The sequence below is a fragment of the Chamaea fasciata genome, unplaced genomic scaffold (assembly GCF_029207755.1).
Source record: "Chamaea fasciata isolate MVZ Bird 193981 ecotype frontalis unplaced genomic scaffold, bChaFas1.0.hap1 SCAF_13, whole genome shotgun sequence".
Classification (NCBI taxonomy): Eukaryota; Metazoa; Chordata; class Aves; order Passeriformes; family Sylviidae; genus Chamaea; species Chamaea fasciata.
In genome coordinates, this window is record NW_027094098.1 from 7,570,434 (window position 1) to 7,586,649 (window position 16,216).

Genomic DNA, 16,216 nt, shown 5'->3' on the forward strand with positions numbered 1-16,216 from the left:
CTATAATAATGTCTACATAACTATATTATAGAGGGTTCCTGTTGGAATACCTAGTTTGTTAGCTAAGACTTCCTGGAATAGAAGGGAGAAAAAGATCTAGATTTTATTTTTAACTATTCTACATAAAACACTTAAAACTTTTTTATCATCTTTAGTGGTGGGAGTCTTCAATTAACCTGTATTGGCTGTTCTTGACAGTTATGGTATTTATTTCTCAGGATTGAGCATTGGGGTTTAGAGTCAGTGTCTCCTTTGCCTGAGCTAAACACACTGAAGATGCATTCTGAACTGAAACAGATTTAGAGTACAAGTAGAAGTGAAATCAACTTTTTAAAGATTATTTAAGTATGTTCTGGAATATTTCACATGTAGTTATTACATATTTTAAAAGATGATAGAGTTAATACTAGTAGGGAGAAAGAAGAGCATCTTAATGAGTCTAAGCTCAATACACAAAGGTGATACAGACTGAAAAATAATCCTGCTGCAAGTGTGTGTCCAACATTTCTTATTTTGAAGCCAAGTTAAACCTCATTTAAGATAATTCCATTGGAAATAGGAGGCCAAAATGTCCTTAAGAGTTTAGGCAACTTTTATGTATGAGAGAGAGTCTTAATCTCTACTACATTCTGTGGGAAAAGGAATGGAGACCTTAAGGTATTTTTGTAACCTTGCTGATCTAGTGCTTATATACAGTGTTATAGTGAATAGGTATTTCAGAGAATGGAAATCCCTTTAGCTATTGCTACTTTTTCCTATAATCATGTATTTAGAATCCATCTGTCAGGTTTGTAGGGAGACTCAGCTCCTCTCTTGCCTGAAATAAATCAGACTAATCTATTTTCCTCTCTTATTTTAAGTAGGAAATTATTCTTTTTACGTAGAACCTAAGAAGGATTCTAATTCTTTGCACAGAAGTAATTTGTCAAGGAAGGATTTCCTTATCTTCCTGTCTATTTGCTTAACCATGGAGATTGAAATGAGCACAAGCAATCCTGATCTATTCTGAGTAATTATTTGTTTTCCTTCATGTTTGCCTTGATACTAAGCATCCCTGAGCCACGTAGCATTTGAGCACTTCCCAGACTTCCATCCTGAAAGCAACCCCTGAGAGAGTAAAATATTACCTTCAGCCATGGAATCAATGCATAAGGAAATTACTTATTAAACAATAATTATTACTGAGCCAAGACTTTAACTTTTTTGTTCTCAACCATCTGTTATTTCACAGGGTGTGCACTACAAAAATAGCAGCCACTTTATTAAACAGAGAGAAGAAATCTCAGGGAGTTAATAACTGTTTTCCATAGGTAGAATTAAATGTTTTTATTTGCATCACCTAAGTAAATTTGCTAATGTGATTAAAACAAAAAACTGGATTTGCAATATTCATTTTAAATGGTACATTTTGTGTTACATATCACAAAATACCCCTCTATCAGCTCCCATCACTTTTTCTCCTGCCTGCCCTCAACTCCAGCCGACCCTCCTCTGTGACATTAGAGAAATTGCAGCAATGAACACAAAACTCATTTCTTTCCTGGCTGAACAATTTTTATGCTTTGGCCATTTTGGCTGAACCAAGCATGCCAATGTGGAAGGATACTTTATACTTTGAAGTGTATGTTTCACACAAAGGTCAGTTAGAGCTTTTGTTATTTGTGGCATAATCTGGGTGCCTTCCTGAATGGTATTTGGAAAAATTTCAGTGCAATTTCAGCTTTTGAATCTAAATCTCTGTGGTAGCTCTTACACCCAGAAGTCTTAACTAGGAATTAGTGACATGGGAGTTATAATTTCATGTTTCCTTTCCCCCCCTCATGTAGCCAGTTTGTAAAACACAGATTTAAATATTGGGTGGCTTGGAGCACAAATATTTTATTCTGAAGTTCACAAGTGCTGAAGGATTAGGGATTGCTCATGAGAATATATTGGCTCGAAAACCTTTTGAAGTATATTTGAATAGCTCTTGCGGCATGAAATGACCAGACAAAAAAAATGTCATGTTCTAGTCACAATGTTCTCGAAAAGCTCAGGAAGGAAAAACCTGCAAAAGTGCTTTAGTATCACATGAAGGGTTGAAAAGAAAATCATTTTCCTCTACCTAACACTGTTAATTCTTTCAAATCTGGAGGCATTCAAACAATTTTCAGCTGAATTTTAGAAACTATTAGTAATTTTCATTTATTATATATTATGTAGGATATGGAATATTTAGAAGCTAGTTGTTCTGTGACAGAAAAGTTCCAGTCTGGAATAGTGGAGGGAACAATGTGTAAATGAGACAAAACTGTGAGATTAAAATCTCATATTAAGACAGACATCTCAAAAAAACTGCCAAATGCTGCTTTCACCGTGCCATGTTTGTGAAATGTGTTCTCTCCTCCTACCCTGCAAGCACAGGTAGAGATCATGGAATCATTTAGATGGGAAAAAGCCCTTTAGGTCATCAAGCCCAACTGTAAATCAAGTCCAGCCATCATGTAGTTGACATCATGTAGTAGTTCGTTCTTTAATACTAAGCCAAAGGATTTCAAAACTCTAATTGAGGAATTATTTCATAATGGGAATACATTAAAATGTTGCTGTTGTAATATTGTATTATCTTGACCGGAGTGGATGGTTTCTGCTTTACCCTCTTTAATGGCATTGTACCTCAGAGATTAGTGATACAACTCTTTTCAAAGTTAGGTGGAGAAATAAACTGATTTCTTTTTTTAAGGCAGGGAGTAGCTGAATTGGTAAAGCCTGTACCTTCAGTTTCTGCACAAATTACCCTACTACTGAAATGATTGAATTTGCTCAAGTGGGAGCAACCCCAATATTCCCCACTCTCTTTTATTTTCCCTCACAGTCTGTCCAAGAAAGCATCAAAATCTTAGAGTTGCTACTATGAAACCAAACCTGCAGCTGCCCCTTCTCATCCCCATGGAGAGGGATGTTCTGCATTTCATGGAAATTAATCCCAGCATTTCAATTGTTGTCATGCTGCAGCATTCCATTGTGACTCGGTGAAACGTGCACATGGAATCTTTTACAGATGAACTTTGCTGTAATTATCTTGTTCCTGTTTCAGATTCTGTTTTGTGGTAGGTTTTGTACAGGACAAAGAAAACTTTCCTTGAATATTGGCACTCTTTGTAAGGAATGTTCTGAGCATTAAAGTTACCACTTTTCTACAAAAAATTTGCACTTAAATCAGAATCATAAGATAATTTTGAGTGGGAGGGATCTCCTGAGCTCATCTAGTCCAAAATCCTGCTCAAATTTGTATATACATAAAATTTCATTGGGAGAGAGCAAGAGACTGTTTAATTAATGTTTATTATACTTTCATTGACTTTGATTAACACTTTTCAAGAACAGCATTTTTCTGGGTGCTGGTATCTCTCACAGTGTGAACTCCAAAGGGCTGACCTTACCAGGACCGTAAATGAACAATATCTAAGTACAGTCCACACATCTGTTACATGCACATAAGATGCCACAGCATCCAGAAGTGATGTGATTTCTTTGTGGAAAGTTCTTGAAAGTGTGTGTGTGTGTTTTTTGCCTGCATTTCAGACAAAGCAGGTAGGATGTGCTAGGAATGAACCCAAAGGCAAGCAATAGATGAAGCCAATGTGCTGCTTGGCTGTCAGAGAGCATCTTCTCATGGACCGTAACATTAATTCCTAGATAATAAAATGTAGCTGGAGTGTCTCCTCTGGTGTTTATTCAAAAGGAGGACTGCATTTCTCTGCTTACTGTCTGAAGCATAACTATCCATGAGTTACAGATAGCAGAAAAATATTTATAACCTGCTGTAAAAAGAAAATTCCTTTTGTCCTACTTTTCCCATTGTATCAGTCTATTACAGATTTCATTTCACGTACTTTTCCCTATCTGCAAACACAAAATCAAATATGTGCATGAAATCAGCGTGTGCGCATTTGCAAAAGCGAGTACCAATAATCTAAATGTAAATATCTTTTAAAATGAATCATGCTGTAGGCCCTAGAGGAGGAATGAATAAATGAAATTTCATTCACTTTTCCAAAACAACTCTTTTCTTTGAGGCTTTGTTTTTTTTAAAAAAAAACCCATGAATTTTCAAGGAGTTAGATCTTCAGACTTTTAAAGCTTTTAAAAACTCTCTTAGTTTAGGCAAGTGAAGCCAGAAGAATCAACTGATTTTAGGGCTTCTGCAAACCTCACTGCTTTACATTGCTCTTCAATAGAACCAGTGATGGGAACATCAAGCTAGGCTGGAAGAAAGATTCACTGATATTTGGCAAAACATAATCCCACCTGAGATTATGAGAAACATGTAATTTAAACCTAGAGTATCTTGAATAATGATTTTTAAATAATGCAGTCCATTATTATTAATATGATCTTTTAAAAAGTTTGATACCCAGTAATATTTGTCAGATACTTCCCTTTAACAGAATTACATGGAATACTCTTAACTTCCATTTTTTCAAATACATTTTTAATGTTTCTTGTGTTCCACTGATAATTTATGGAATAAGTTACCACAAAACAAATCATCACTTGAAGTGTTAACCAACATTTTCTTGTTGTTTCAGCAAATCTTATGGGTTTCAGTAGAAAATACATTGTGTGGGTTCCCTACAGCTGTTATATTGATACCAGTAAAATATAAACGAGGTTGGTGTGAACAAAAATAGGTTCAGCTTGTGGTTCTTTGATGTTAATTATGGAGACATGCAATTTGAATGACTTTTTTTTTTTTGCCATGTGTATTCTTCACATTATACAAGCAGTATCTTTGTCTTTAAGTGGTTTAAAATGTGATTGTGTGGTGTCTTCAATTTAATTAGTTGTGGGTTTTTTTTTTTTATTTTAGGGCTTAACTAACTTTCTCTTTTCATTATGAAACCTTTTCTTCCTGACTATTTTAAGAATCTTTTTGAAGGAATTAAGCATGCTGGGTTTATTTATCTATTTATTTATTTATTTTTGTCTTTCCCAGCTGTAGGTATCCAGATGAAACTTGAATTTTTCCAGCGGAAATTTTGGACTGCAAGCAGACAGGTATATTTTAAATTGAAGTTTTCTTTGTAATTGAATCCACAACAGTGGAAGTGATGATATTGTCACAATCAAACTATTGTAAAGAAACAATGTATTTGAAGACTTGTTCTGGTTTTACATTTGGATACAGAAAAGGAGAATTCAGTGATGAAGAACAGTTGCTTGATTTCTGGAAGCAAGTAGAAATTTTGTTAATTTTAGGCCTCAATACATAAGGAGTTACTTTGTTGGCACCTGTTTTTTCTCCCTTAGGAAAAGTGTAAACCGTAAACGAAAGTGTGGTATTTGTTTCCAGTGATAGCAGAATCATGACTTCTCACTTAGGTTTTCTCTCTAACACTAAGTAACTGTAGGATCATACAGGTTAATTAACAAAACTACATCACTGAATCATGGTTGGCACTGATAGTGTTCAATAAAGTCCACCTAAACCATTCAGGGGTAGAATTCGTACTCACTGAAGGGGATAATCAGGTTCTTCTTAAAGATTGGGAGATGCCACCCCTGGTTTGAGAATTGTCTGGAACTGCTGTTACAGAAAATAAACCCTGAGCCCACCCCTGCTGGAGAATCTTCTCTCATCTATGAATGGTTTCAAAGATTTAGAGTGTGGAGGAGATTGTGGTGTTTAAAGCAGCTGAAATTGTTTACAGTGTGAATGAACCCTTTCTCTGCAGAGATGAACAGAACACATTTGGTGAATGATTCAAAAGTTTGCAAGTCATTTTTAGAATTAATTTAGATAAAGATGTAATCAATATCAACTCCTTTAAAATTCTGCTTATATGAATTTATAAAATGTTTTATTTTGTAATCATCAAATGAGAATTTAAATTATTTTACTGATTTTTTCTATCATGTTTAGTGTGCATCTCTCGATGGCAGATGTGCTATAAGCTGTGATGATGAAGTAAGTATTTAACAGATTTTTTTCCATGTATACCTCTACTGCAGTAGAAGATGCAGCTGACAAATTTAATTTGAAACTTCTCATTGTACATTGTGGTCTTTATCACCTTGTAAATATTTTACTATTTAGATAGTGAGGGTTTTGTTATGCCTGTTACAGATACCCGCTGAATTACAGGATTGACTCCAGTACCTCAAATGTGTTGCAATAATTTCTGCTTTATGAATCCGGTTTGGGAAATATTTTGAAGCAATGCTAAGGCATTTGTTTACTAATTTATTGTTAAGGAAAAAAGCAAAACACTAGCAGTTTAAACCATATGTAGAAATTTAATAATAGTGTAAAGATTGCTGATTTAGAGATTCCAGACTTTTTTTTAATGACAAAACACACTGTTGATAGGATTCAAACAAATATTACAGCACCTCTGGTGAGTCTGTTGACTTTCACAGCTTCTCTCAATGGCATGAAAATATCTGCTGAACATTTACAGTATAAATTAAAGCATTTAAAAGTAAACACGATGATATTAATTCAAATTGAATGGCACAATAGTCAATAAATAATAATGACTAATAATAATAATATGTTGATTTTAAGTATAATTAAAAATAAAGGGAATCAAATGATGAGTGTGTGATACCTTTGATCTTAATCCATTATTTAATTTTTTTTTCCTTGAGAGCTTTGAATTTGCTCATTTATTCTTGTTTTCCCGATGCCTCACATTTTATTTTAATGTTCTGTTTTCTTTCTCTTTCATTTTTGGTTTCTTAACCCATGTTACATTCCATTACTGTTATTGTATACTGGAGCTGTGAAAAATACATAGAAGACTTGAACTGGATCAAAGTTGCTGTAGTTCAGATGTGTTCTCAGACCTCAGTTAACATTCTTGCTGTGTTTATTCTGGACTTCATGTCTACAGTTTTACAAGCTCAGGGGTTCTCCACCTATGAACGTTCCCCTTGAAATCTGAAATTCACTGAACTTGAACCTTTGGGCAAACCTGAGCATAGTTCACTTCCAGTACCTGTGAAACATTGTGAATTAGACCTCTTTCATACAGCTGTAGTCTATGCAAATGCTATTATCCCATGCATAAATCTTGTATCAGAAATCTGTTTAAGATTTGCTAGTAATGAGTAAATGCATTCTTCTGCCCTTTGTCCATGCTAAAGTTAAATTACAAGCTGTTTCTTTAACACAGTAGGAACACTGAGAGGTATTTGTCTTGCTGGCAAGTGGTGAATGAACGGTCCTGAATTAATATTTTTTCCTAGTTAATATTTCTAAAATGGATTGAAATAGAAACCATCTTATCTTCACCTTCTACAACAAATATATAGATTTCATTTATTGCATTATGCCTGTTTCCAGTAAGAGTGGTAAAAAAAAAAAAAAAAGTAGTATCTTTTAAAGTTCTGAGCTTTGCTAGTGAATACCTAAATCTTAGAGATTTGAGACATGGCCACTAATTCTTGAATCGAGCCAGTCTTTTCCCAACAGCACATCAGCCATAAACTATGAAATTAAGCCTACACTGTTTCTTCTCCAGCATGACTTCGGTTATTTATTTTCCATACTATGGAGAAATATTGTTTCTAAAGCAGTGTCTTTAGATTAATCTTTCATGCATGAAGACTGCAAATACGTATCCTCAAAAGATCTCAGTGTTGACTTAGCTCCTCTCCTCATCCAGTCAGTGGGAGGTTTCTGGTTGACTTTGGGGAGAGCAGCGTTGTGCTGTTAGAGTCTGCTTCTCAAATTCCATCCTTCACACACCATTGACGTTAAGGAGCTGCCTCTTCTGAGTGCGTCAGCTCCGCTCAGTTCTTTGCCAGCATCGTCAGCTTTTCACATTACATTTCCCAACTTGAGGCTTTCCAGCAGATCAAAGGTTAAAAATCTGTTGTTTCAACTTCCTTTCTGACAGGTTTTCTGTCACTGGGGGTGCCCGTAGTTTGGGTTCTCCTATTAGAATGAATATCCTGCATTTCAATTGGGGAATGATGTTTGTTCTGAATTTTTGCCTGATTCATCTTTTTTTTTTTTTTTTTTTTTTTTTTTTTTTTTTTTTTTTTTTTTTTTTTTAAACTGCACTTCAAGCTAGCATTTCTGCAAATTTCTCCTCTTTGTCCCCACGGAACAGTACTAATATGTGTCCAGAATGAGAATCAGGCATGTCTAAGCATCTCTGAAAATATCAGACTGTATTCTCACATCTTGCACAGCTACTACTGCATGAGGCTGCTTTCCTCCCTAAAACAGCACAGAGATCTTGCTGGATATGCAGAGTGTAGCAGAAATCATATTTTGTCATATTTCTGCACAGCCCGTTTGCAGCAGGAAGGGTTTTGAATTAAAAACAAAGCTAGGAGGATTCCTGTGTTGAAAGCCATTCTGCTTGTTTTTCCTTTTACATAAATGCCATGGAAAATTCAATAAGCAAGCAGAAAAATGTTGCTGATTTAGACCAACAATAGAAATACAATAAAGATTTAACACTGAGATAGGTATTTGGCAATACTGAGGAGAAACTGAGTTGTATCAAGGTTTCAGGGTTTGAGTCGAACCTTATGTTTAAACTCTGAAGTGCAGTAATTAAAACTTTGCCTGTAGCAAGTAATTCTGTGAGGTTAAAATGGTGCGTGTGTGTGTGGAGGGAAGCACTGACTTGGCTTTACCTTGTTTTATACAGTTCAGACGTCTGACCTACAAAAGGCTAACAGTCCTACCTCTAAATCCAGTTCCCAATTAAAAATACAATTTGAAAAGCTTTAGGAGACCTGTGGGGCCTCTTTTACAGAAGTTTCTGGTCCCATCCCCCAATGAACAAATTAAAAAATATTACCTGGTCCCCTGTTGGTTCTGCAGGCTGAAACTGTGTTTTCATTAATACATCATTAGGGTAATGACATTGTGCTGATGTTTTTCTCCACATACAGGAGAAACCATCAGGAACACCAGAGTTCTGAGCGTTTGCTAACTTTGTTAAAAGGAAAACTTTTAAGAATGGATTATAAAAACACAAAAATTGGGGTTTTATGTTTGTTTGTAATTATCTTATATCTTCTCATTCTGTACACATCTTTGTTTTGTTTTGCATGTAAAAAAGGATAAAATTTAAATTGGATAATATCCTATAACCAAGACTATAATATTTTAAATTTACATAAAACCTTATAACAACCTGAAGATCTTCCCTATTTATAATTGATTTAGAAGTAAAGTATATAATTAACTTATTGCTGTACCCTAAAATCAAAAATTGAGATAGTGTTTTATTATTTTTCAGACAATCAACTGTTACTTAATAGATAACAATGGATTTATTTTAGTGTCTGAAGACTATCAACAGGTAAGTGTAAGATTTTTCTTGAGTCTTCTCATGTAACATATTAATCTAAAATTACTTTTTTTTAAAATTACCATTTCTGAAAATGGTAAGGAATTAGTAACATAAAATAAAAAAAAATCCCTTCTACAAAGAGTGTAAGCTTTTTTTCTCACAGGAGCTCATTTTCTGTCTCCCTTTGGAGCAGAGTCTATTCTGAAACTCATAAATGTTCTCTGTAAAGACCTTTCTCACTGCAGAAGTGTCTGTCTTCTGTAAGAGGCTTTTACTCTAAGAAAAAAACAACCCTGTGCCATTTTTGTCACATGGAAAGGTTGGGAAGGGAGTGGGGGAGGACACAGAGCTCTTACATTCAAACTTAAGATAATGAGATTTTACAGAGCTGTTGGCTGAGGAGTTTGTTTTCTGAAGGGGATTACAGTCATTGAAGGATTAAAATTAAGCACTCAGCGTCACAATGGAGAGAAATATGAATCATAGAATTTTTTGCTCAATCCCACAAACCTTATGAAGGAACCATCACTATTCCTATCAATTTTCACCTGAAAACCAGTGAATATTGCCCCAGTCCTGCCAGAATTGTCTGAAGTTGAATTGTTTTCATGTGTTGGGATTGTGAATAGGAATAGCCACACTCCTACTTAGCCCTTCAGCTGAATTAAATTTGTTACGATGAGCATGAGCTAAGAAATACACTCCTTATGGAATGACCTTGATACACTTAAAACATGTTTGTTTATTTCCCCTTGTGTTGTTGTAACTATTTACAGGTGCATAGCTGTGACTTGTGTCAGTGATTTGCCAGTTCATAGCTGGCTATGGCAAATAATCATTAGGAAGAGATGTTTCTTTTGGTAGTCACCTGATAAAGCCATTATGTATTCCTGTGGATAGTTTGTACAACTGTTGCACCAGAACTAGGCTGGAAATGTGTCCTGACCTGTTTTATTAGTTAAATGAACCAAGTCTGAGAGGGAGAGCAGAGAAGTCTCTATGTTTCTGTAAATTGAAAAGATTACATTAGTGTATGTCTATTTATATATGTATAGTGTGTATACAGGCTAGTGTGGATAGAGAAGGGGTAGAGAAGTGGGATGATGCCTTATCAATTCCTGACTTATCTGGGGTCGCTTCAGCACTGTTTCTCTATCAGCTTTCCAAACATGACCCCAACTGCCCCAAGGATCAGGTCTGTGGAACAGAGTAATTCTTCTGAATTGCAACTAAATTCTGATGTATTAAAAAATAATGGTAACCTGGCTGTGACTGCTTTGGGGAGGAACGGGCATTTACAAAGGGAGCTTTTGTGGAGAGACCTGTCACTGAAATGTCTTCATAACTGGTGCACAACTTGACAAATCAGGTTTATTACTATCTAAGGTTATATGAGGCATTTATGGTTTGGAGTTTCTTGACATTGCCCGCCTCTCCAATCGTTAGGGTAATCTTTCTTCATCAGTCAGCCAGGGCTATTGGAGCTGGTATATTTAGTCATGTTCCTTGTGTTTCTAGGAGACTTTACATACCCATATGTTTTGGAAAATGTTCCAAGATTCCCCTGAGGAAAGAAAAAAAAAAAGGCAATACTTGTCTTTTAGGTGGAGGAATGCCTTTTTTTAGCTAGGGCTGTAACTTTTCTGCCTGCAAACTCCCAGGTGCATACTTGAGGTCAGCTAAGTTCCTTGTAATGGAATTGGGGTTTAGTTCATACAAAACCTATGGAATCTGTGCAATTTGAGAGTGTAGTGCCCTTTCCCCCTCATAAATTGTGGGATTTCTCCCTTTAAACAATGAAGAGAAATATCCAATCCTCCTGGGAGTTGAGACTCTAAAATAAAACAGGTCTTCCCAAGGTAGAAAAGTGCTGTACTTGCAAGATTTTCCACTGTCACATGAATGGCTGCAGATGACGGAGTCACTTCCATCCTACAGCCCAAATTCATAACAGCAATGTTTGTTTTCTCAACAGAGATTTATTTTTATTAGTCCACAAGTACTGAATAGAGACAAAATGAGTAATTCATCAAGCTGAGTGGTTTTAAGTATGAAATGACTCTGAATGGAGTTAAAATTTATAGGATTGATGAAATGTACTGTTCCAGCTCCTTAAACAGGTCATACAGGAATTATAAACAATGTTTTTTAATGACTGTATATGAAATCCTCTCACAACCTGTTTATATCTTTTTTGAGTAAAATTTTAATCACAAGAGTTTGTGATCAGATTAGTGTGTTTTCTTTACAAGCTTTAGGTTTGGAAGGCTTTTTTTTTTGATATTAGATGTTATATAACATACCTCAATATATTGTTTAAGCTTTCACATCTGCTCAGGGGTAATAATATAATCCCAACAGTTTGCCCTGACTGGGAAGTCCTCTTCAGTTTTTATGTAGCAGCAGCCCTGAAAACCTGTCTATGTAACTGCCAAAGCCATTCTTGTCAGATCCGAAAATATGCTGGTTTAAATTGCATCCAGTGTTGTTTTGCATTTATCTGTGCTTTTGGTAATTCCTTCTATTTTCCCCTTACAGACTGGTTACTTTTTTGGAGAGGTTGAAGGGGCTGTGATGAACAAGTTACTAACAATGGGCTCCTTTAAGAGGTAAGAATTAACATTTTATCCCTTAAAAATGTTTTAACAATAAAATCTAAGTCATGTAAAAGAAAGCCAAGACTGGTGGAGTGGCTGGATTCTCATCTAAACCTCTTTTCTGTACAAGCTGAGTGTAATTTAATTCCATACACATCAAATATTGAGAATATTGGAGTCAGCCTACAGTGAGTTCCTTATTAAAAGAAAGGTTTATTTGACTACAGTGCTAAAACTGTGTTCCTTTCCTCTTCCCACTCGGCTCAGTTGGAAAAGCAATTGGGCCATATCCACTACTGAGCAGTTTGTAACAGCTCTAACGCAAAACATTTATACTACATTATCATTTTGACCTGTAAAAAGTTGGAGATTGCTCAAGCTAGACGGCGCAGAATACCCTGCTAATGAAGGGAAAATGTGTTCTCCCAATAATCCATCTCCATTCACATGCTAACTTACCTTTGAACGTGGTTGTGACTATTGACCTGGTCTCGCTGTCGTGATGACGCTCAAAACTAACAGTGATTTTATGTGTTGTCCTTTGAAGTAAATTATGCACTCTGAGGAATTAAGAAGAAAACTTCCCCTTAACCTGGAACTCACCACTTGAGTCTTCATGGCTTTCATGTGGTCTAAGAGCTGTTCTGTACCCCTTTGTCCTCTTACAGCACAAGAAAACTGCTTTTTTACTTTTCCTTTTTATTTTCCTGTGCATTGCTATTATGAATAAAAAACCTGATGCCATCCATCACTGAGTTTAGTTATTACCTGTGAGGCTCTCTGAGCAGGTGGTTTGTGGGCTTGCTTGGTAAATCAGCTCCTTTGAAGGCAGAAGCTTTCTGTGCTGTCTCTGTGCATGGCAGCTAAGTACCAATCCCAGTAAATGACTGACCTGAAGTGTGAGGATCTAGCACTCATGGAATCATCCCCAATCCTGCTTTTCTGAAGGTGGCAAATTTTTCACATTTAGCACTACATTTTTAACATATGCTCTAGAAGGAAGTGAAGTAATACCTGTTTATAGACTGGATTTGGCAATGAAAGGATCTGTTTGTACGAGAGATTAAGCATTTTATTTAATGCAAAGGACAAAATACAGTCAAAACCAGGGGAAAATGCTTTAACTTGTCCCAAATTGTTTTGTCCTGCCCAACAAAGAATTTCAAACAGAACATCTACTCACTGATTGATAGTGGTGGGTGGGTACTGCCATTGAGAAAACAGGTGTAGCTTGAGAGTTCCATCTGAAATGCAGTGGGTGGATCTTTGGACTGGACCATTGGTTAGGATTTTGCTGGTCTTGGACTTCATTATTAGAGATAATAAAGCCATAAGGTCAGTGCAACTGAGCTGCATGCTAAGGAAAATGCAAACACAATGAGCCAATTTTTCAACCATGATAAACTGACTATTGCAAATCAGTTAAAGGTGGGACAGAATCGAAGTGGAGTAATTGCAAGTGAGTAACTTTGCATACAGCACATAGCAGCAGCGAAAAAACAACACAAACTGTCTTTAAGATGTTTTAGATGAGGCCTTTAAATAAATTATTCCAACAACATGAAGAAGAAATCTTTGCTGGTTCTCATGAAAAATAGTCAGGTGCATTTACAATATTTTTAAAATTATTAATTTATTTGGGTGGGGGTTGTGTTTTGCTTTTCCAAAATGTATTTATATGAAATAAGAAGAAAAGAAGAAGAATGCTTGGTGCAGTGGCAAGATCTGTCAGCAGCACCATTTCCCTGAGAGCACAATGTGGGCATTGCAAACATTATATTGTCATTGCTGCTCCTACCATGGAGGCAAAGCAGAGAGTGGGCTCTGTTCATTGCATTTCATTCTGATTACGTCCAGAGTCATCCTTTCCCACAATTTGCTTCTTACATGGCATCTACAGTGCAGCAGGTGAATTTTATAACCCTGCTCTGCTTGAGCTGGTCGTGCTCCCTTTTTGGTGAGTTTGGAAGGTTCTGTGCCGCCTGATCTCCCCTGCAGAAGAGTTTGCTGGCAGCTCCAGTAGCCGTGTGAGTGGGAGTCCCCTGTTCCTTCTGCACCAACGATCTGAGGGGCAGTGCCAGTGTGTGCTCCCTCCTCATGACTCCTGCCAGCTTCCCTCCTCTGCATCCACAAAAGGAATGAAGTAACTCCTTGTTCTCCCAACTACCGCAAATTTGGAGTGATATAGAACTGCTTTGTAGGATTGGGATGGAAGTGCTAAACAAAAGGGGGTTGTTTGCTGCTGACTATATTTCTTTTCAACCTGCAGCAGGATGAAATTCAATTTTTATGTTCGCTGTTTATTTTTTAAAGTGAACTTAAATACCTCCTTCCCTCCTCAATTTCTTTAAACTCAATACTTCTTTTGAATAATGTCTGCATATGTATGTATGTATATTTTCTTAGTTTATGGGGTTTATAATTAGGGAGAAAAATTATATCAGTGCCTGCACAGCAACGTGACATGCTCTATGATTTCATTTAGCAAAATTATGTTTATCTTATACCTTAAGTATTGAACACAGTTAAATAATTTAAATATGATTTAAATGTATTATTAAATAAATTAGGATGTGCTTATGGAAAAGTATCTGCTTCACATAACTTAGAAAAGTTTCTTTATGGTTTTCTCAGCACTTTGTTTATATAAAAACAGTGAAAAATATTCAACAGCTCAAACCATGAAAATCTAAAAAACCAACACTAACATCAGGAAAATTAAGGGCTATCAAAGTAATGAGATCCCTAAAGAAATAAACATAATAAATCTGTAAGAGAAAATGAAACATCTCTTGACTTCAAAACATTTTCACCCTTTCCAGTAGGAGGAAAAGTAAACAATTCTGTACGACAAATATGGAAGCAGCATCATTTCCTCTTACAGTTCTCTTTCCACAAGGCATCCTCTTACATAGAAGAGTCTATGCATTGGTGTTTGGTATTTAGTAATTTTGTAATTTAGGTATTTGGCAATACTGGTATTTGATCAGGTTGTCAGGATGTATGACTGAAGTGGCACATCCCTGAAATGCAGTTTTCCCAGGAGCTAAGGCTCACTCTATCAGGTTTTTGTTGCTCTGAGAGCTTCTCTTGTTTCCCAGGGTTTTTTTGCAGTGCAGATCCTTCGCCTGTGCTCTCCACATGCACAGAGACAGACTTCCATTTCTCTGTCTCAATTTGCTTTATAAGGAAAGCCTAGCCCCCCGGTTTTGCCCCCAGGTTATGAATATAAAAGTAATTCAGAACTTTGTTCTTCTCCTAGAAAGTAGTTTAGAAAATTCTTAAAGCCAAATCATGAGAAGAGTAACTAGTTGCTTAACAACAGAACACAGTTTTCACTGAGGCAACACAGCCTCCAAATAAAGGACATTTTTCTATTTTGGCTAGTATTTAATATTTAAGCATTTTATTAAGATGTTCTTAATTTTTTTTTTTTTGCTAAATTGACACTTATGTTTAAAATTTGTGTTTATTTTCATGTGGATTTTTACAGTAATGGATTTATCTGTGTTTTAATTGGGCCAATTTTCCATGTATGTTTTGGAGAAGATCAGAGGTAGACTGAAGGAACTTTCCAAATTGCAGTTGTTGTACTTGACATTGGAAAAATTGTCATTACCAACAAAATTTACTTTTTATTTTGTCATTTACTAAATGCATCTGGTACCTGCACACTGAAACTCCCACATTGCTGTGGGGTATTTTTTTCATATGATATGTAAAACTAATGTCAGTAATCTGAGTTTTAGGCATTGTTCGACTTTGTCTCTGTAAATATTACCTTTAATGCTGTGTATTCACACACAGAATCAGTTTATACACTTAAGGAGAAATACAGGCATATGTGTCACATAAATGGGTTCTCATTCCATATTCTGTAAATACAGGTTGAGTTGTAGTTTTTATACATGTTATTCCATGAGATCTTTGGCAGTTCAGGAATAGCTGGGCAATAAAAGCAAAGATATGTGATGACAAGTTTGTTTTGTCAAAATTCTGTAATTTGGTTTTATTCTTTCCATTCATTTTGGTGAAAGGTATTATCCTGGGAACTTCTGGACACTAATAATCTGTCGGAGCAGGTGTGAGAGCCAGAGTAGCAACAGTCTGGGGTTTCCCACAGTGTCCAACTATCTCCCCACAGGACCCTCTTTAGACTTAGAAGCTGGTTTGCTCTTCACACCATTCAACATTGTCCCTCTTTTCCCTCCTTGTGAGAATGCCAGACAGGCTGCACATCTTATGTCTGAGTTTTGAACATCTTTCCACCACTGTAAGCGGGCTGTAGTCACCACTATTTTTTCCCCAGACTAGTGA

At 36.0% G+C, this 16,216-nt stretch overlaps 1 protein-coding gene across 2 annotated transcripts in view; it reads left to right on the plus strand.

Moving 5' to 3' along the window:
* CACNA2D3 (calcium voltage-gated channel auxiliary subunit alpha2delta 3) overlaps positions 1-16,216 on the plus strand; it is a 394,699-nt gene that overhangs the window by 346,921 nt on the left and 31,562 nt on the right. For both annotated transcript variants that reach the window (XM_066195341.1, XM_066195342.1), the window contains 4 exons: positions 4,979-5,040; positions 5,906-5,950; positions 9,249-9,311; positions 11,841-11,911. In XM_066195341.1, coding sequence (XP_066051438.1) covers positions 4,979-5,040; positions 5,906-5,950; positions 9,249-9,311; positions 11,841-11,911 — 241 coding nt within the window. The remainder of the gene's footprint in view (positions 1-4,978; positions 5,041-5,905; positions 5,951-9,248; positions 9,312-11,840; positions 11,912-16,216) is intronic.